The sequence below is a fragment of the Vanacampus margaritifer genome, chromosome 12 (assembly GCF_051991255.1).
Source record: "Vanacampus margaritifer isolate UIUO_Vmar chromosome 12, RoL_Vmar_1.0, whole genome shotgun sequence".
In the NCBI taxonomy this organism is placed as follows: Eukaryota; Metazoa; Chordata; class Actinopteri; order Syngnathiformes; family Syngnathidae; genus Vanacampus; species Vanacampus margaritifer.
In genome coordinates, this window is record NC_135443.1 from 2185712 (window position 1) to 2207458 (window position 21747).

Sequence of the window (21747 nt, forward strand, 5' to 3'; positions counted from 1 at the left end):
AGGTGATTTGTTTTGTCACTTACTAGAAAGCAGACTCTCTTGTTTTCAAGCGCTTTCGTAGCCGTGCAGAATATCATTTTTGTGACATCACTAACACGGTGACGGCGAGCCGCTTCCCGTGTTTTTCCTCGACCTTGAGCGCACAGCGAGACGTGAGCAAACTTTCCCCAAACTCCATTAAACATGTCACGCTGCCGCTGCGCTCTCTGCGCGCTCCTCCGCCTCATCTGTCGCGGCACGGCGGCGGCGGCGAGGTCTGCGTAGGCGGGGACGAGAGAGCGGCGCGGGTGAGCGTGAGAGGGCGGAGAAGTGTAAATGAGGAAGGTGAAGGCAGCAGATGCCGCGTCCCGCCAGAGGCTCGCTCCGAGCGGGCCGGGGCCAAAAATCTGCAACCGACAAAACTGCTGCAAAGCAAACTCAGCGGGGGGCCCTTGTCCAATCACGGCTCAGCATAATAGGGCGGCGGCGGCGGGGGCGCAAACACACAGTGGAGGTCGGCTCGTACCCGTGAACAAACACACGCGCGCGCATATTTCTAACATCGTAACCGTTTTTTTGTTAAACTCGATTTAGCAGATTAATTAGGGGGGGGGGGGTCGTCCGTTAACGTTGCTCGTCCAATGTAGCACAAAATGATTGTTTTGTACTTTTTCATGGCCTAAAAAAGGCCAGCACAGTACAAAATGATCATGAAAAAATACGTTTATCCAATGAAAAATGACTCACCTCACGCCACAGTCGTGCAGGATTATCTTTTAAACACATCCACCAATCAGGTCTGTGCTCATTTGAATCGGTGTCAAAATTATTATCGGGATGTGTGCACCCTACATTAAACATTGAGCAGGTTGATCATTTACGATTATCGGCCCTGACTGTTTATCAAAGCAGATTATGGAGGAGGAACAAAAAAATCTGTCTTTATTTACCGCACACCACAGGGCCATCTGACAATTTTAATCGGAAAAGAGGAATTTGGCCCGATTATCGATATGTGTGGATCACACTTAAAATATTGAACAAATTTAACCTTTAAATATTTCAGACCAGCTCGAGGAAGAAAAATCACTCCTCACACATCCAAAACTACCAGATAATTGTTCCTGATCGTCTTTTAGACTTCCAATAATCACACCTTTGGCCCGATTATGTGTATGTGTGGATCACACTTTAAAACTTGAACAAATTGAACCTTTAACTATTTACGACCACCTCGAGGAAGGAAATAATCACTCTTCACACATCGAACACTACTGGATAATCGTTCCTGATAGTCTTTTAGGAACTACCAATAATCAGACCTTTGCTGATTTTAATCGGAAAGAGGGATTTGGCCCAATTATCGGTATGTGTGGATCACACTTTAATTATGACCAATTTAACTTTTAACTCTTTCTGACCAACTCGAGGACGAAAAATTACACTTCACACTAGCGGATAATCGTTCCCTAATCTTTTTACAGTTTTTACTGTGAGTGCAGTGTGTTAAATGCAAGTATGGGATTATTTTCATTTCCGTATGGTGTGTTGTGAGAATCCTTGGAGTGGTGTGCAGTGCAGCAATGTGCGTGTGCGTCCTTTGTGTGAATGTTAAGTGTTGATACCTTGGGGCGACACCTGTGTGTGCGGAGCTTGATGTGTGTGTGACAGCAGCCTCGCCGCGCCAGGTACGGGCCTCGCCGCCCGCGTGAGCGTGCGTGTGCTCGTCTGGTCGGCAGCCATGTTGTTGGGTAGCAGATGGCACCGTGGTTGGCAGGGGAGGGGCTGCTTAGCACAACTAATCAGACAGTTACGGATAGGGCAGCTGGGAGGGCTCTCGGCCAGCCCTGTGTGTGTGTGTGTGTGTGTGTGTGTGTGTGTGTGTGTGTGTGTGTGCGTGTGTGTGTGTGTGTGTGTGTGTGTGTGTGTGTGTGTGTGTGTGTGTGTGTGTGTGTGCGCGCGTCCGTGTGTGTGTGTGTGTGTGCGCGCTATGATGCTGACAGTGGTGCGCCCGTTGGCCTTGTGATGACGTCTCGCCGCGCTCCTCTCGCCTCCTCGCTGTCAGATCGCCCTCGTGTCCTCACCTCGCTCTTCCCGTCGTCAGTCTTATTGTCTTAGACTCGATTGATCGCTTGACATGTGTTTTTTTTGTGAACAAATGTTATTGGAAACGCAACTTTATTGTTCAGTTATGTATAAACAACAGGACCTCTGACAAGTGCCTCAAGATACGACAACGTTTATTCGACAGGATACAACTCAAAATAGGTGAAAATCAATCAATGATATGTTATTATAGAAGTGTCAAAATTAATCGATTTATAGATCGTCATAAGGATTTTAGTTGATTAGACCCGGGAACAAACAGTGAACCAAATGGGAAACGCTGGTGTAGTATGATGTATCTCACTGGCCTAAAAATCTTCCACTTGGAGGTTCCGCAATACTTCTGCAGCAGCATCCAATGGATCCTGCAAAATTATATCAATCAATCAAACAATATTCATAAAGCAACTTTCATGCTTAAATAAGCAACACAAATTTCTTCTCAAAACTGGTAACGACAGAGAACAGCACCACCAAACCCCCGGCCCATCTGTGAAAGCAGTTCTCGTCTTAAAATTAGTGCTGTCACTATCAAAACTTTTTTAAATCGATTATCCTGAATTAATCGAGTAATCACAAAAACTTTTTTTTGTTTTGTTAATCCACTAAGGACGGATGTAAGTTGAATTGAGTGGATATAAGTACTGAATTTTATTTATATATGCATTATTAAACACCAACAAAATGGTTAGCATTAGCGCGCTAGTGATGACTTAAGGTTAACAAACACTAACTACAATTCAGTTCACACACACATCATTATATTCTCATTGCACATATAAAAGTGTCTTAAAAGTCACTTAACAACATTATTCCATGAGTAAACAAAGGTAGAGCTAAACTGTTAGCTGACTGTTAGCTACATGAGCTCAATAACTTCCTGTTCCTGTCTTCTTCTGGGCATGTTTAGTGCATCACTGCCCCCTACTGGTGAAGTGACGGACACCTAAAACCGAGTGGCAGGTTACATTTTGGAATAATTACAACCCAATTTCTTTTTAGGAAGTTGAGAACTTCTGTGTTTTTGGGGAAGCTAAATGTTCTGTATTGTGTTAAATAAAAACCTACTAAGCAGATCCACCATTCGGCCATTAGGTGGTGCACTAACAGAAGAACTAAAGATCTGATCAAGGGAAACCGCTTCGAGGCAGAACATTTTAGTTGATCTATTTTTAAAGTCGACTTTTTTTTCCTAAGCCTTACTTCAAATGATTTTTGAAGTCGTCTACATGACTTAGCTGATGAGACAAATGATACTTTCCTGTCAGTTACCTGAGCAAGGATTTTCTTCAGTTCCTCTTTATAATAATTGTGGTTTTCGTCAAGCTCTTCCCAAGCCTTGAATTCCTTTCCTGGACCAAAATCCAGTCTTTTCCAGCAGTATTCAAAATCTATGGAGAGTGGAGAGAAAAGAAAGAAATTGGTATCTTTGGCCTTTGTTGGGTTATAATTATCATCACTTGTCAATTCAGCAGCTGTGTATAGTTGATCATATTATCATAATTATGATTTCAACGTACCTACCTTCTTTATTCATGATTTTGATGCAGACCTTGTCAACAGCGGCTAGATTTCGCAGTTGCGCACGAGTTTCCCTGACAAGAATTTCATCTTTGCAGTTCAGGTTTGCGTAGTAAAGGCGCGAGGCGTAGATGATAAGATCCACTTCTGGATTTTCTTCACTGAACTGGATTAACGTCTGGGAGCAATCTTTACAAGGAGACCAGGACAAGTAACATTTGACCTGAGTGATCGTTTTACGATCCTTAAGGTCTTCCAGTAACAGAACCTACATAAGAGAGTGGCTAAAGTAGGTTAAGGTTTTTTTTTTTTCTTTAAATGAAAAGTTTTGTCAAAGCAGGCACGTTTCTCCAGACTCACCTCGACATGTTTTCCGTCTGGTATGCCAATTGTTCCTTTGGGTATGTTTCTTAGATGTTTAAGGCCAGAAGCACCTTCACTGGTCATCAACTCATAGCACAAGTAAGTTTCATGGCGACCGCCTGCCATTTCCAAATTTTCATAATTGAAAAGAAACTCTTTCTGTGTCCACTGGGCACTGAGGAAAAGGGGAAATGAGAGATCATGATTTGACTGGGCACAATATTAGGGCTGGGTTGTAAAAAAAATCAATTCATCAATATCGAATCGATTTTCCTAACGTAGCCCGATATCGATTCATAAAACCATAGATCAATTATTTTAATATTTTTTTCCCATAAATTAATGAGAAAATTTAATTTTAAAGGCATAAATGTTCCCCCCCCCCCCCCCCCCACAGTATGTTCTTACATTTACTAAAGACCTGACTTATTCCAGTTTAAGACAATGAAAAATTTTTTTAGTTCATATTTCTCTGGCGTCGGGCCATGCCTTGTACCCCCAAAATCGTTACTTTTCAGGCGACCCCAAAAAGGTCGTGTTCGGTAAACCATTAAGATTGCATCATTGAAGAGAGTAAGCCATTTTCAGCACTTGACATTGGTGAATAATTTGCAAAAATATCACCAACACGTCCTAAAGTATACATTTTTGAAAAAATATGAAATTTGCCAAATTGTGACTTACGAAATTTTGGCCCAATTTACAATGATTGAATTCTAATTATGAAAACAGTATTTTTATCTCAGCCTTGCTGCTGTCAATGTTTGTGATTATAACACGTGACTTTAATTCATACAAATAAACTAATGATAATAATAATAATATAGTCATAATTGAATTTGGAATTGAATGTTTGTGAGGTTTTTTTCATGTCTATGATATTTAAGAATTGACGTTCCATAATCGATAATTATTGGATCGGGCGAAGTCAAAATCGAATGGAATTGAGGTCTTGTGAATGAAATTAAACGACTGAAGAAATGAGTATCGATACCGAGCTCTACATAATTAATATGAGGTAAAGTTGTACAATCCAATGCATCCTTTGTCGTACCTTGTAAGCAACACACACACACACATCCAGACTTACCGGCTCTTTGCAATTGCCTCTGCCTTTGCCTTTGCCTTTTCCTCTTCCTTTGCCTTTTCCTCTGCCTTTGCATTTGCTGCTTCCATTTTGTTGCCTAATGTACACTAATCTTTCCGAGTTTTCCAAAGATTGCCACTTCCCGATCTTGGCATCGTTTTATATGCTGAAAAGCGTACCCAACCTGTCTGACTTGTCCAAACCAGTGGCACTTTACGTGTGCCAATTTGTGCCCACTTTTTCTTCTCTTTTTGTCCAGCCACACCTTCTGCATATTGAGATTAGGCCTCTCTGACGCATATGATTTCATAAGTGACTTGAGCGCGACCATTATCTTGCTGTGACCATTTGGCTTGCTTTTACTTGACTTTGCTTCTCTTTGACATCCTTGGCACTCGTGAGTTGAATTCAGGTTGGATCGTGGGTCCATCATTTGATTTTGGTCACTGTTATTATCTATAAACTGTGAAAGTATTGTATGCCAGTAGGGCTGGGCATCAATACAAATTTCCTGAACCGATTCGATTTCGATTCACAAGAGTTCAATTCAATGTGATTATTATTATTATTTTTTTAATTCAACTCAATCAAATCGAATATTGATTATGGAACATCAATTCTTAACTATCAAGGACATGATAAAACATTAAAAACATTCAATTCCAAATTAAATTATGCAGAAGCAATAACTGGTCAAATTATTATTATTATTATTATTATCATTATTATTAATATTAATTAATTTAATACATTGAACTTAATAGATAAAATTATTTTTGTTAGTAACTTGTTTTAATCACTTAAGTGTTACACAAACACTGACATCAGCAAGGATGAAATGAAAATCCTATTTTCATAATTAGAATTCAATCATTGTAAATCCCTGGCCGGGCGGAAACCTTGTAAGTCATAATTTGGTGAATTTCTTTTTTTTAAATGTTTTTTATTTATTTATTTAAATCTATACTTTTGGTCAGTCCACATGCATGTGTGGGTGTCATTTTAACAAATTATCAACCACTGTAAAGAGTTGAAAATGGCTCACTCTCACTTTTGATGATGCAACGTTAAGAGTTGAACAAATATGCCGTTTTTGAGGTCTCCTGAAAAGTGACGATTTGGGAGGTGCAAGGTTTTGGCCCGACAGCAGAGAAATATAAATGAAACAGATTCTTAATTGTCTTAAAGTGCTCTAAGTCAAATGTTAGCAAATACTTATATGCCTTTATGGTTTATGAAAAGGAAAAGGAAAATCCATTTGATATCCTTTTTTTTTCTTTTTCTTTTTTTTTTCTTCTTTTTTTTCTGGAGAAATTATTTTTTGTTCTTAAACCCAGCCCTCTATGCCAGTGATATTTAGTACTCCACAACTCAGTTTTTTCCCCCCTTTTTCATACAGAATGTAGGATCTGTATACCTTTTTATGCCGGGGCAGTTTGATATACTTTTTTTGTGGTCATTTGTGTCCATTGTCAAATCTAAAATGCTGTTGCAATCTCTATTATGTGGCCTGGAAAAGCTATTGCTGCAGTCAGCGGAGTAGCAAATGGGACAGTAGCGAGTGAGTCAGCTGGGCAGAGCTACGTGTGTGTGTGTGTGTGCGTGCGTGCGTGCGTGCAAATGAGCAGACAGACCAGGAAGTTGACAATTTAGCACCGGTACTTAAAAAAGTAAATACGAGACCAACTCCGGCATGGCCGCCTGTCTACTGATATGTGGAAAACGCCTTAAGCGGCACGCCTCTTTCAGCGTGGGTGCGAGCGAGAGGGCGCAGAAAGATTACGGAAGCGCTCGCTGGCCGTCCACTCCTCTTTGAGAAGCAGCAGTTTGAGGAACCAGAGCAAACGTTTTTCACGGAGAAGCAGAAGAAAAAGCAACAATCACTCCTGCAGTGGGCTCACGGTGCGTTTAATGAACAGGCACGCGGTAGGAAATCATAGGTATGCATAGAAAAAGCTCAGACGACTGACTGAGCGGCAGGTTGCGACCTATTTTTGACACTTCAACTATAAGTCGACATCAAATGCAGTCAAATACCTTCAAGAATATGGCATGCCATGTGAACGCACATACAGCATATACATAAATATATACAGTATTTACATAAACTAACATGTATAAATCCTAATATGAATATTGAATGAATAAAATATAAAAATAATTCAAATTTCTTTTGTCAGTTTTAATTGAGCTGCTTTTCTGAGGTTTTGGATTTTTTTTTTTTTTTTCAGCACCGGTATCGAGGTACGGTATTTTTTGCAAGTCATAATGTTGCTATTGTGACGACAATACCTGAAACAAAATACGTTTCAGTTTTGATTTGTGTCATTGCACACGTATCCCCAATTAAAAACTGCATTCCAGAAGGAGGATAGGTTTCTGGTTTGGGTTGTACGGCCATTTTGGAGATTTAGAGGCTCAGCTTTCCTACACTAACTGCTGCAGTCCTAAACAGTTATTGTGCCGTGCTACTACGTATGGATAAAATTGAGATCACTTCAAATACATCATTACACGACATTCCAATGATGAAAGCTATTTCAATGATTGGAGTTTCCACTTTACGTGACTCGAATTGACACCGCATCCCTCCTCACGCACCCGTACCGTGATCATCAAGCAGCGGCGTAATGTGTGGGTCCTTTGCAGGAATAGACTGAGACGGCAGATCTGTGACGGGGAGACCTCGGGCGAGACGGAGGCAAATCTGTGGGCGACAACTGTTGTCCGAGCAGCCAAGTGTGCCCCGGGGGGTGGGGTGGAGGGGGGTGTACTGGCCTACATTGCCGCACTTCTGCTGCACCAGCCACAAGCCAAGCGGCTTCTCTGCCTTCCGTCCACCGTCGCGTCCCGCCCGTGCGCACGAGCTCTTTGGGAAGTTGAAGTTTGCTCGCATGCACGACGGCCACAGCATAGACTGGAGTGAGATTCCAGAAGCCGCGGAAATGATTGCCTCGGTGTCAAAAAATTTTGGGGACTTTTGACTCCTTTTCCATTTGATGGTCCACATCCAGGAAAATGGAAGGTGCAAGGACCGCTTTGGTATTCTTGGACTTTCCGTTGTTGAAATCAGTCAAGCAAGCAATTACATATTGTTTACAGTTTCTATAGTTATTTTGAAAAAAAAATTCTGAAATAGTCATTGTTCAATAATCTAACATCCATTTTATCAATATCATTTGACATGTTTTATTTTTATTTTTTATATTAAATCCATATTTTGGACTTTCTATACGTTGACTCTATTACTCAACACAATTACATACAATGTCAAATATACTTCCATATTCACAATAGTGTGGTGGTTAAAGCATATGATTGGCATGTGGAAGGTTCTGGGTTCAATTCCTGCATAAAGCTCCTTAGAGTGAATGCAGTTCAACGTTTCTTTTTTTGATTTATCATTCACACTGCAATTAATAATTTGTCATTTTCACCCAATTTATCTTTCAATTTACTCCATAATAAGCAGAAATTGCAGAAATTGCGCTTTGTCTCGTTGAAGGCTGTAAATTGTCCATAGGTGTGAATGTGAGTGTGAATGATTGTGTAAATGTGCTGTGTGATCTGCTGGCAGTCCACAGTCACATGACCTGTGACCCTAACAAGGATAAATGATAGAGAAAATGGATGCATAATCAGCATTTAAGTCCTGGTCCTCATTTTTCATAAATTTAGAGTCATAAAAGCCATAATACACCAGATGACTCTAGAGAGCTAATGATCATTTCTGGTTGAGCTGACTTATGTGCTTCCTATGTTCCCATTCTTAAACCAAAACGAGAAAGCACGGTTGGGATCGAGGGCTCAGGCCTGTGAGCGTGTGTGGACGCAGTAACAGTGACGTGCACGCGTATTTTTTTAATATATATATATATATACAGATGATACTTAGTCGTGCTCTTAGGACAATATTGCTTTTATTGTCCATAGGAAAAAAAAAAAAAAAAAACTATATATGTATTGGATAGGTCTGATGCCACTAAACATTTTGAGTGCTCGCAAGTAAAAATAATTTTTTTAGAAATGACTTAGATATCACACTTCCAATAGGAGCCAAATTTTGGCTCATTTTACTTATGTTTCGTAAAAATAAATTTACCTTACGAGGTTACATATTTCGATATTTACCGGCTTGTGCCAGAGTGCTGTCGGTATTCCGAAGTGGCTCGGCGTGCAGGGGAGTCGGGTACAGTACAGTACAGTACGGTGGCGGGGGTGGTGGGTGTGGGTGGGGCTTGGCGGTGAGCTCCTCCTTGATGAAGAAAAGCGGCTCGGGCCACCGCCTGTAAACAAAGTTGACTCGCCGACAGATGGATTGAATGACAGAGCGCCAAGCCGCGCTAGGGACAAGCCTGGCAGCGAAGTGAAGGAGGGAGGGAGGGATGGAGAGATAAAGAGTGGAGGTGGCCAACAGGAGAGGAGGTGTGAACAGGTGCATGGCCGCTGAAGGAAGAACCAGCAGATGGAGCGAGACACAGCCAGTTTAGTTACAGGAAAAAAAGGTGGGAGGGGGAAGAGGCAGGAGGGATGGAATGGAATGGAGGAGAGAGAGAGAGGGAGACAGATGAAGGCGGTCTGCGGGCTACATCAGGCCGCCTCTGTGTGTCATATGTCGGCGTGACCTGCAGGCGTGCTAAAAACCAAACACAAAGCAATTTGTTACACGCGGCGTCAATAAATGATGTTCAATATGTCATTTTGTCCTCTCCGCAGAACCTTCTTTTCATGCGCTTGGCAGAGAGATCCACACCAGCCCTCCTCACGTACACGCAGGCCACGTTTGCATCAAAGCGGAGGAATATTAATGCCTTCTAAATTGACACTGTCCGTCATAAATAGATGCTGCGTGTGTTGGAATCGTCCACCTGGAATGAATCGTCACACAAACAGTCAGCAGCTCAAATGAGCTCTTTCGAAAATCATCTCATTGAAGCGATTGCACGGTGCTCGAGAAGCGGTGACACATCGTCACATGTGCGGCGCCGCCTTGACTATTTTTGCTCTCTGACTCATTTTGAATCAGTTCTCTCATTGAAATGTCAATTCAATCATTTTTATATCACTTAATTGTATTCAAGTATGGAGGCACAATTTTTTTCAGAGTGAGTACGAGTGCAAGCTCACATTTCAGTATGATCTCAATCAACCAATACTTAATCCCATCACGTCTTGCAATTATGATGAAAATGTTTTATTTCAATGTGGACAAACACCGTTCTATTTTTTTAAACTCCGCTTCACTTTAGCAGCGACGTATCTGAAGCCCGCTTGTACATCGAATTTTGGATTTTCATCACAAAGCAAATAATCGACCAAGCAGCTGCTCGTAACTCAGACTAAACAAAAAATAATTTTGTCAACACACATTTTTCACCGGACTAAAACTAAACTAGACTAGACTAAAACCCACGTTAATAAACAATAACTGGGACTAAATCAGTATGCATTTTTGAAGGCGAGACGAAACTGTACTTCACTTAAATTCTATGGACATTTCAGTTCATGGACGAAAACGATGTATTTTTTGTAAAATCTTGTCTCTGCTAATCTTCAGCTAGCGAGTGCAACATGCACAAACGTAACGTGTGATATTGATTTGTGTTGAGGTATTTTTTCTGCCACTAGATGGCATAATTGCATTTGTAAGACATTGGTGGCAGCTCAGTGCATTTTTCTTTTCATATTAAGAGCTATGTAATCTTTAACATGAAGTCAATTGTGAAATTTTGCACATTTTTTAAATTGTAAAATACAACTTGACCCAGTCTCCACAAATATAGGCACACTCATTTTGACACCCCTAATTCTCACATATGATACGTTATTCATTTTTAGTACATCCAAAATGGTTAAAATAGCATTTTGAAATGACAAAAGTGGCAACAAAACTGTCCAGAATATGCGACACATTTTGTCAATCAAACAATCGCATTTGTGTGACGGCTCGTCTCCGAGCACAAAGTTGCTGCATGTTAGTGTGACTTTGTGTGATGTGCTGTAAAAGCGTCATTGTGCTTGTGGGTCTTTGTACAAACGTGGGCCCGTATGAGCGAGTGTCTCCTCCAAGTCCACCATCTGACTCCAATTTGTGCCGCTCCTCTAATAAAGCAGCATTTGGCGCTGCTGGCGCGGGACGTCGCCGGCACCGCGGGGCGCCGCAAACTCTGGGTCGGGCCGGGCCGGGCCGCCCCCTCCCCATCTAATGGCCGACAGCTTGAATAGTGCCCACTTATGCCGGTCCTGCCCAGTGCTCCCCCCCTGCTCTCTCTTTACCCAGCAGCCACTGCACCTGGCCGCTCAGCCTCAAACATCCCGGCTTTGGCCTTTGGCCCGCCTGGTAACTGACGCTTGTCCAGAGCTGTGTGTGTGTGTGTGTGTGTGTGTGCGCGCACGCGTGTGTGTGTGTGTCCGCATCAGGGCCTTGCTACATTATGGACCCGGCACACTGGTTCCTCTCCAGCCCACAAACTCGAGGCTCTATGATGGTTCTATGCTAATGACCTGCTGTTTGGATCTGATCAAATCAAACTCAAGCAGATGAAGAAGGTGCGTTTGATGACCTCACTTGTCCTCCAGCAAACTTTCTGGCGAACGGCACGACCTTTAAGCTCCAACACAATCCATTACGGACATCTGTCACAAGCCAGAACATCTCCAAGGCAGTGCGTTTTTTTAGTAACAATTATTTTTTTCAAATGTATTCATATGCGTTGGAACATGCTCACAAGTACCATCAAACGACTCGCAGGCTAAATGCTACAAATAATAATACCACAGGTTATTACTTGAAAAAATACCTTTTAAGCATATGGCCAACATTATAACAAAAAGTAAGTAAAAAAAACATTCTTTATTCGTGACATTTTATGATTTATTATTATGTCCGCACTGAATTATTTCGGTTCTGCATTTTTTTTCCCCCATAATGTAGATTCGTAAGTCTGTTCAAACAGAGTTGAGAGTATGTTTAAACGTATTCGTGAGTCTGTTCGAACATATTTGAGTGAGAGTATGTTTGAAGTATTTTGGAATGTTTGAACGTATTCGGGAATATGTTTGAACTTATTTGGCGATATGTTCGAACGTATTTGCGAGTATGTTCGAACATACTCACAAATCTGTTCGAACATATTTGAGAGTGTGTTTGAACATACTTGTGAGTCTGTTCAAACGTATTTAAGAGTATGTTGGAATGTTTTTTGTGAGTATGTTCAAATGTATTCCAGAGTATGTTTGAACTTATTTTGCGAACTGTTCAAACGTATTTATTTGTGAGTATGTTTGAACATATTTGGGAATATTTTTTAACTTTGCGATATGTTTGAGCTTATTTGTATGTTTGCACATACTTACTTGCGAGTCTTTTTGCGAACATATTTGAGAGTATGTTTGAACGTATTTGCGAGTACATTCAAATGTTTCTAAAAAATGTTTCCATTGACTCTTCCATGCGGATTCTTCTTCCTTCAAAGGGTTATTATACCTCAAAACTGTTGTTTCTTGTGGTCCTGCTATGCTTAATATTTGTTTATCACTTTCAGGTCTGGATACAAACACACTCACACAAACGTGTCAGATTGTTTAAAAAAGTTGTTTTGCGAAGAAGAGGTGACGCTCTGTTTGCTTGCTTTTCTCGTCTCGTTCGCTGCCGCTATGTTACGGACTGCTGGAACTTTCTGGCGTGGCGTCTGATGCTAATTGGTGGGTAAACAGGTCTGGTGTGAGCGCCCCGTCCTCCTCCTCCTCCTCCTCCTCATCCTACTCTTCAATCGCACGCGCACACACACACACGTATAGACAGAAGCACCAAAGTACACACGGCCCCCCTGGAACCTCTTGCAGGACCAAATGGCTGGCAATGCCTGGCCGCCATCTCCCGCTGAGCCCTGGTGTGCGCTTTGGTGGCTCAGGCTGCTGTTCAAACCCAGCGGGTGTTCCGCTCACCCACTCAGACGCGCGCACACACGCAATATCCCCGTGTCCCCTGCACGGCAACGCCACCCGCTTTCACACCCCAGACAGCAGGACAGCAGGAGAACGCACACACACACACACACACACACACACACACGTGCGCGCGCGTGCACACAGACAGGATGGAACAGACAGACGCGGTCACTTTAGAGATGCAGGCCAAGCGCTGCAGGGGAGAAAAGTTTTCACTTGAACTGGAGAATTCTCTCTTCATTAGCGCCTCTTTGGACTTCAGGAAGAGTCGTGTTTATTTGTCATTGCTCTCGCTTTCTCGCTGTCTTTGTAGTTCCCCCCGTTCTTCTGGTCTTTTGTGTGCGTCTGTTGCTGGCACGCGGCTGCACTTGCTCGAGTTGGAAAGTTTGCTTCCGACAGACGGACGGCCAGGATGCGCGCACCTTCTTTGTCGCAGCCGTACCTGCGCCATTTGTCATTTCCGTTTGGGATTCATTGAAGTGAATGAACGGCGTGATGGTGCGGACACGCGACATTCGATGTCAACTGCTCACTATTTTACACCGCCCTACAAGTGATAAAGAAGAAATAGAATATAGTTAGCATAGTTTCATTTTGTGGGTCGCTCCAAATAGACTCCTTTTAGTAAAGTAACAAGAACGACTCGGTTATGATATGAGGGCGACTCAAACTACAGGAGACGAATTGCTTCTGTGTTTTTAACATATGTGGCTAAAAAAGATGATTCTTATGGAAGAGGATTAGGGCCAGTGAAGTGTGTGTGTGTGTGTGTGGGGGGGGGGTGGTTGGCAGGATTCTCACTTCATTCTCAGAATTCTTACTTAAAAGTGAGAATTCTGACTTTGTGACATAGAGCAGTGAATTGTGGGGGGAAGTCAGAAAGTCGGAATTCTGAGAATAAAGTCAGAATTCTCACTTTAAAGTCGGAATTCTGAGAATAAAGTCAGAATATTGCCAACCTTTTTTCTCTCTCTCTTCATTGGCCCTAATCCTCTTCTGTAGGTTCTGATTCAGATTATTTATTTATTTTAAGAGTCAAAAGATGAATTAGTTTCACCCTGCAGGGCCTGCACCCCTTTTATACTCGCCCCAAATACACGTAAATGTACGATATAAGAGATCACATCGTTATTTTGTATTGCTTTTACCCTCCCACACACTTGAAAGACCTTAAACGCTGGTAATGAGCTGCTGTAGGCCAAAGATCATGCTTAGATGCTTACAAGGGTTATTATAGTTTTGGAATTTTCAATATAATTAATATTTATTTTGTTTTTACTTAATTAATTAATTAATCTTTTGGGCACTTTTTTATATATAAATGTTTCGTTTTAGTTTAGCTTTCATTAGTTTTAGTATTGGTTTTAGTTACAAAAAATAATATTTTAATAAAGTAAAGTAAACTACAATTCCCTAATGACTGAACCATCTTCTATACGGCCATGCAGTAATTTTTGTATTACATTATAAAACATTTCAAATGAATCATGAAGGCTCACGTATGAAATCGTTTGACAGAGATAAAAACGAAGGAAGTTTTTGCTATTGTGTCAGTTTTAGTTTTGTAAACGTGAATAAAATGTAGTTTCTCTACATAGTTTATCTTATTGTTTTTTTGTTTGTTTTTAAAGCAGTTTTTGTTTTTTTTTCAGTTTTACTTCAAATGCATTTTTTTTTCCCCCGTCCGCTTTTGTTAACTATGACGCTCATGCAAACCGACTCTAGACTGTGATGTCACTCACTTGGCCACACCCCTTAAAGGCACACATCAAACACTACAGTATGTCCAGTAATTACACTTTCTAAAACCAGTTTAGGGCTTCTTTACAGCTTCATTAATTGCATTTTCTTAGTAGTCAATTGCATTTTCTTCGTAGTATTTTCTTTAGAAAAATGTTTTTTTTCTGGCACAGGAACAGATTAGTGTTTCCCTCTCACAACATGAATTCCACTTGGAGTGAGTGTCCTTGTATTTGTGTGTGTCCTCCAGAGAGGACAGCAAGACGGCGGCGATAGCTCACGAGGACAAGATGGCGTCCGCGGCCCGTGCGTGGCGCCAGCGTGAGGGCGAAATGGCGGCGCTGTTGCAGCAAATGGAGGCGCAGCACCTGCAGAGAGGTCAGTCCCAAAACCAGGAAGTCATCATCCTTTTATATGTTCAGCCTCACCGTTTGCTGGTTCCAGGGGACGCCACGCTTAAATGAAGTGCAGTACATTTTGACAAAAATGGTCCGCTACCCTGGGATTTTGGGTACTGAGTCATTTTGGTAAATAAAGGAAATAGAGCTGGCCTGCTTCCTTTTGATGGTCTGCAGTTCCCTGTGACCCAAACAAGGGCAAGCAGACTAGAAAATGGATAGTTGCGGCAGCAGCGCCTGCTCGCATCAGAGGAGGAAGCGGCGGCGTGGAAGGTGACCAGGACAGGTCAGAGTGCCCGCTGCGTCCCAGCGTCTCCTGCTAATACAACTGTCGAACCATCTGGATCCTTCTCGTCCTTTTCTTTGCCTGCGCCAGGCCCGATGCTGTTTGCAGCAAACATGGAGGACAGCGGGTGTAGTGAAGATGGGAAGCAGGAAGCACTGGGGGAGGAATTGGACTGACTACGTTTTTTATAAAAGATTCTTCTATTTGCAATATGTACATATATATGGAATTGCCTGTAGAGGGCATTAGATTGGAAGTGCAAATTTGCAAGAAAGAAATTATGAATGAAAAATTGTGATTTTATGAGAAAAAGGCTTTTCCCAAAGAGAATTGTAATTTCACAATAGAAAAGTTGTAATTTTATAAAGAAGCTTACTTGAGAAAGTCCAAATATTAGGAAATATTTGAAGAATGGGGGGAAAAAAATTGTAATTTTATGATAGGATGAAAATAAATGAGTTAACTCATTCACTGCCATAAATTCCTAAAAAAAAAGATTATTAAAAATTAGGAGCAAGTGGCGATTTTTATTTATTTTTATTATAATTAATCACGACTAAACTAGCTAACTCGTGATTAATCAACAATTTCATATCTGTTCTAAATGTACAATAAAAAAAATTCTAGGTTTTTGTTCTCTTGTTAACAAAAGTGCAAAAAAATCTTAAACTAATAGAAATAGTTCAAATGAATTTTTGACGTTTATAGCCGTCGATGGCAGTGAATGAGTTAATTGTAATTTTACTTACTTTACTTATATATATATATATATTATTGCAACAAGTAAGTTTATGATAAGGAAAAAACGTTTTCATAGGGAGGGAAAAAATCCAATTATCAGAAAACAACTGTAGTGTATTCGGAAAAACATTGCTGCAAGTGTATGATGCAAAAAAATAATAATCAAATTTTCCAGACAAAAAAAAAAGTTGCACAAGAATTAATTCTATTTTTTTTTAAATTGAGGAAAGGAGCACAAATATTTCAATAATCAAATTAACATTTTGTAAAAAAAAAAAAAAAAAAAAAGAGAAAAATAAAAGGTCATTTGGAAATATAACATAATTTTATAAGGCAAAAAAATCAAAATATTACAAGAATAGCGCTACAATTGATGAGGAAAAAAGCTGAAATTTTGCACTTTTTTTGTATCTACTAAAAAAAAACTAGTTTTGCAATTCTCAATAAAGTTGTAATTTTTAGGAAAATCAAGTGCACATCCGAGCTACTGCTGCTTGCACATCTGTGGCACCATCTGGCTCCTCAAACCCCCCCCCCCCCCCCACTCCCCCCTCCTTCTCATCATTTCCCTTACCTGCGCGTTCCTTCGCAACTAGGCGGCCTGCTCCTACTTGCAAAACAAAAAAAGGAGGCCAACGGAGGGAGGTTTGGCGGGAAGAGGAAGCGTAAACAAAGGGTTTGTTTCCTGGCACGTGGCGGTGGCACACATGTTGTCTAAAGAGAGCTGACATCAGAGCACAGCAGGAAACGTGGAGGGAGGGAGGGAGGGAGGGAGGTTTGGAAGGGAGGGGGTATGGTGGACGTCCTTTAGTCACTCGCATCACTTCCTCTCGCCGCTCCCACAGACGAGCGCCATAATGAGCTTTTTTGCTCTCCTTCCATCCATCCGCCACCTTTTTTTTTTTTTTTTTTTTTCATATTCCTGTTTTTTTTTTTTAAATACATGCATACAGAGCTGCCTCGAGATGACATCAGATATTTCTCCCCCTCCCTCCACCCTCGGCCCCCACCATGGCTTTGGCTGTTGTTTGTTTCCAGTGCCAGTTCTGCCGGGCTTTCTGTGTCCCAGGGTTTTTTTTGGCCTACGCGCGGCCAGACGCATTCAAAGCCTGCTCGCCTAATTAGCATTCTTCATCGCAACTTTTTCACACTCTGGCCAAAACTTTACAGTGCGTGTGTGTGTGTGTGTGTGTGTGTGCGCGCGCGTGTGTGGGTGTGTGTGTCCGTGTCTGCGTGCGCGCACACACCAGATGAAGCTCGTCAAAGTTAGGCAAGCATCATTACAGACTTGGCATGTTTCATATTTATATGCCGGAAGTTGAATAGAAGCAATGATACACTAATAAATAACTGTGGGAATAAAGTCATTAAAAAAATGCAGAAATATTGCAAGAAAATTTTAAAAATTTTCAAGAATAAAGTTTACGCAGCAAAAAAGGATGACATTTTACAAGAAAAAAAAAAACGACTTATTACTACTACTACTACTTACTGTGAGAATTAAGTTTGGAAATATGATGGGGGAAAATATGTTTTTTTTTGGAGGGGAGACTAAAGTAATAATTTTAAGAGAAAACAAATGTAATTTTATGAAGTAAAAAAGTATTTTACAAAGGGAGGAAGTTGTAAACTTGAAATATATAATTTTATTTAAACAAAAAAAAAGGTGTCATTTTCCAAAGGAATAAAAACTAAAATAGAAAGAAAAAAATTCTACTTAGTACCAAAATAAAGTCTAAATGTTATGAGAGTGAATTTTTAATCTTAAGAGAAAAATAATCAAAATATTTTAAGCATGGAGTTGTACTTTAAAAAACAAAAGTTGCTGTAATTTTACGAGGATAGAAAGTGAAATATGATGTGAAAGTTGTAATTTTGTAAATTTGGTAATTTTGTAAATTTGCAAGGAAAAGCTGTGATTTTGTAAACATAAATAAATCTGTAATTTCACGTTAAAAAAAAATATCACCAGATTCAATTGGTATTATAAGAGGGAAAAATTATATAACTGTACCAATGAAAATTTTTAATATTGTAAGAATAAAGTTACAATTTTTTGAGTTTAAAACTTGTTGTGAAGGAAAGATTATTTTACTCCAAAGAAAGAACTACAGTGGTACCCGATTTATTAATTCCTTTTTTGCTTTGCTTTGTAAAACTGAAGGCGCAAGCGATGTTGAGAACGCCAAAACATCCGCACAATATCTCGCATCTCACAATTTGACGTTTGAGTAAATTGCGTGACAAACTCAATTCAACATAACATTGTATCACCCCCAAAAAACAAAAAATTCAGAATTTTTTACAAAAAATGGCTTCATTTTTTACAAAATTGTAATTGTATAAACAGTGCAACAGGACTACTACTAACAAGAATGAATATTTTAACGAGAATTTTGTAATTCCGACATTTGTTCCTTTATTCTCGTAATATTTAAACTTTTTTTTTTTTCTTCGTATTATTACGACTTTTAGCATTTGCTTTTCAGTGCAGCGTAGTGTGCGACTTTACTTGAACCAAACATTTTTGTGCTCTCATATGTAGCGTTCGCAAACAAAACTTTTCAAAGACACGGCCTTGTCCTTTTATTTGATTGCTGCTTGCGCCTGATGGTGCGCGAATGTGGGAGCAGGTGGAGCGCCATCGCCGCCATCCAAAAACCGCGCCATTGTTATTAATCGTTTGTTTCCGAAGAAGAGCAAACATATGTTGGCGAGTGCGTGGCGGCTGCTTTCAAAGGCGGGATGAAAGCCCGTTGTTGGAGTGTTCAAAAAGAGGAGGCGGCGGCAAAGGGCGCACGGGGGACAACCGAGCCACATCGTCACATTTTAACGTGCGATGTAAAAACATATGTACTTTTGCTCAAACTTTTGTTTGCATTTCATCCCTGAACGGCCGCCAGAAGGCACTCATTTGTTGTGTGTGTGTGCAGTTGGTGAGCTGGACGAACTCCTGTCTTCCCAGAATTCCCTCATCAAGAAGCTGAAGGAGGAGTGCCGCACGCTGGGAGCCACGCTGGAGGAGCTGACCGGAAATAAACGGTGAATACATGAATATGATTTTTTTTTTTTAATAGACGGAAAAAAAGTGTATTGGGTGCTGTTTCCACTCATTCCAGAAAAAAATATATAATAGTAATTAAAAAAAAAAAAAAGTGTAACTTGTAATAATGAAGAAAATACTACATGCTACATACTAAATGCTACTTTTGAAACAGTAACTGCTACATGCTACATATTCAGTACTATAGTTGACTTACAAAACTCTACGTGCGATGTACTAAATGCTACGTTTAGTGAATGCTACATGCTAATTAAAAATATTACATGTTACTAAATTGTACTGACCCAAAAGATGCTACATGCTATGTATTAAATGCTACTTTTAACTTTCTAAATGCTACATGCTACGTATTAAATGCTACTTTTAACTTTCTAAATGCTACATGCTAGTTTAAAATATTACATGTTTCTAAATTGTACTGACCCAAAAGATGCTACATGCTGTGTATTAAATGCTACTTTTAACTTTCTAAATGCTACATGCTAAGTATTAAATGCTACTTTTAACTTTCTAAATGCTACATGCTACGTATTAAATGCTACTTTTAACTTTCTAAATGCTACATGCTAGTTAAAAATATTACATGTTTCTAAATTGTACTGCTGTACTACTGTAATGCTACTTTTAACTTACGTGCTACTTTCTAAATGATTCATTCAACTTGCAAAATGCTATTTTTTTACTGGCACGAATGCTACATGCTGCTTGAAAATATAGCGGCGAGTGAAGAGGGAAATAAGAATAAAAAAGATAAAAGTGTGCTATTGTGTGCTTGACGTTTGGATATCGCAATGACGCCTTAGGAGAAGTCGAATTTGTTCCGTGACTAACTACATGTTACACGCTACTGACGACATGCTACACGCTCCCTTCCTGCCTGACCTGTTTTCTTGTTGAACCTGATGCTAGTGGAGTCACAGCAGGCCTGCCTGCCTCTCCATCTGCCGCGTGTATGAGTCTGCCTGTTGTTGTTTGTGTGCGTGCGTGTGCGTGCGTGCGTTACATCTACATGTGTGTGAGTGTACGACAGTGACCCTGGGCCCAGCGTTCTGTCAGCTGTTGGAGCTGTGCTGCGTATTAGTCACATGACGGCCTCCAATCTGGCCCTGACAGACCGCCCGCCCCGCGCTGGCTTCACCAGCCGCAACAACACACACGATGCACACGACAAACACACACACACACATGCATACATGCTAGCCAACTAATCAATACGTTAAATGCACTTTTATTTGTGGCATTTCACACACAATGTAGTGAGTGTGTGTGTGTTTGGTAGGTGAGCTGCAGTACAGTGGCGTCAGTGTGTGTGTGTGTGTGTGTGCGTGTGTGCGTGTGCGTGTGTGTGCGGGCCTCTGGCTGTTTGAGCTTCTGGAGTCCAAGCCAAGTGTAGCGGTTAAAGTCCTGCTGGACAGCCACGGTGACGGCGCGCGCGCACGCACACGCACACGCACACACACGTGCACACGCGGGGGCTGATGAGGTCCGTTCTGTGTTGTTGAAGCAGAAAATGGGCTACGGGGGCCCTCGAGGTTCAAGTGCGCCTCACACATTTCTGGAACCTTTTCACCTTGCCGTGTTATTACCACCAAGACCACACACACACACACACAAAAAAAGTCACGTGTAATAAAAATAAATTTGTAAAAAATAAAAACTGTAAATGAAATATTCAAAGAATAACTTAAATAAGTTGTTTTGGGGAACAAGTGGTACTTACTAGAAAAGACGTCCACTTTATTGCCACATTACCAGGAATTTTATGACATCATTTGTGTGAAATGTAACTTTTTCTTTAATGACTTTTGTCTTAAAATGCATTAAAATGTTTTTTTGTTTGTTTTTGTGTGTGTCCAGGCGGGAAGTGGAGCAGCTGGCTGTGGTAAATCAACACCTTGAGGACACAGTGACGAATATGAGAGCACGCTGCTCCGACATGGAGAAACAGTGTGTTCAGCACGGACGGCTGCACCATACCATGAAGAACAGGTACGCGCGCACATGTAGAAGTAGAACTATGGAGCATAACTAAAGCGTGCATTCCCTCACGTTTCTATCCAATTGGTTCCAATTTTTAAAGCAAATTGATTGAAAATGCGCAAAACGGACATGCGACTTGTGCCCGTTTCCATCCGTTCTTCTTTTGGGAATATTGAGAGGGGACTCCGCCGCTGTAGGTGGCGCTATACACCATAGAGATGTGATCCGCCGGTAATTTAAAAAAAGAAGAAGAAGACCAGGAAGCGATGGCGTCGTATGACTTTGCTTTTGTAGTTCTTGATAAATCGTAGCGTTTGGCATTTAAAAAGAGCATTAATATTCGCTTCTTTAATTCATTCCAAAAAAGATTTCTGTTTCGTCGTCCCCACGTAATTTTCCCAGAATAAAGTCGTGATTTTATGAAAATGAAGTTTCCATTTCAGCGGGAAAGAGATCAAAAAAATTTAAGTTGAAATATTTTCTAAGTTGTCCTTTTATGAAAATGCAATTAAAAGTTCAATCAAATATTACA

The 21747-nt window shown here is 40.7% G+C and overlaps 2 protein-coding genes across 7 annotated transcripts in view; one reads left to right on the plus strand and one right to left on the minus strand.

Moving 5' to 3' along the window:
• sdccag8 (SHH signaling and ciliogenesis regulator sdccag8) overlaps nt 1–21747 on the plus strand; it is a 60288-nt gene that overhangs the window by 17636 nt on the left and 20905 nt on the right. For all 5 annotated transcript variants that reach the window (XR_013296240.1, XM_077582350.1, XM_077582352.1 and 2 more), the window contains exons 14-16: nt 14997–15124; nt 19105–19213; nt 21093–21224. Coding sequence is in view for 4 of the 5 variants with exons in the window: in XM_077582350.1 (XP_077438476.1) it covers nt 14997–15124; nt 19105–19213; nt 21093–21224 (369 nt within the window). In the remaining variant the exon portion in view is untranslated. The remainder of the gene's footprint in view (nt 1–14996; nt 15125–19104; nt 19214–21092; nt 21225–21747) is intronic.
• On the minus strand, nt 2203–5282 carry LOC144061680 (single-stranded DNA cytosine deaminase-like). 2 transcript variants are annotated; one of them, XM_077582355.1, is made up of 5 exons: nt 5060–5282; nt 3967–4144; nt 3610–3874; nt 3358–3476; nt 2203–2450 (listed from the first exon to the last, which is right to left on the minus strand). In XM_077582355.1, the coding sequence occupies exons 1-5, from the start codon at nt 5143–5145 to the stop codon at nt 2394–2396; spliced, it is 705 nt and encodes a 234-aa protein (XP_077438481.1). In that variant the 5' UTR covers nt 5146–5282; the 3' UTR covers nt 2203–2393. The 2 variants fall into 2 exon arrangements, with proteins under 2 accessions (XP_077438481.1, XP_077438480.1); XM_077582354.1 differs by lacking the exon at nt 2203–2450 and adding an exon at nt 2501–3031.

What these genes read in the sequence shown, in the direction of transcription:
- LOC144061680 (XM_077582354.1), bottom strand. Translation starts at nt 5,145, where the DNA reads ATGGAAGCAGCAAATGCAAAGGCAGAGGAAAAGGCAAAGGAAGAGGAA. An exon ending in CAGACGGAAAACATGTCGAG is followed by an intron (nt 3,875 to 3,966) that starts GTGAGTCTGGAG and finishes TCTCTTATGTAG; the next exon opens with GTTCTGTTACTGGAAGACCT. An exon ending in TGAAGAAAATCCTTGCTCAG is followed by an intron (nt 3,032 to 3,357) that starts GTAACTGACAGG and finishes ACTCGGTTTTAG; the next exon opens with GTGTCCGTCACTTCACCAGT.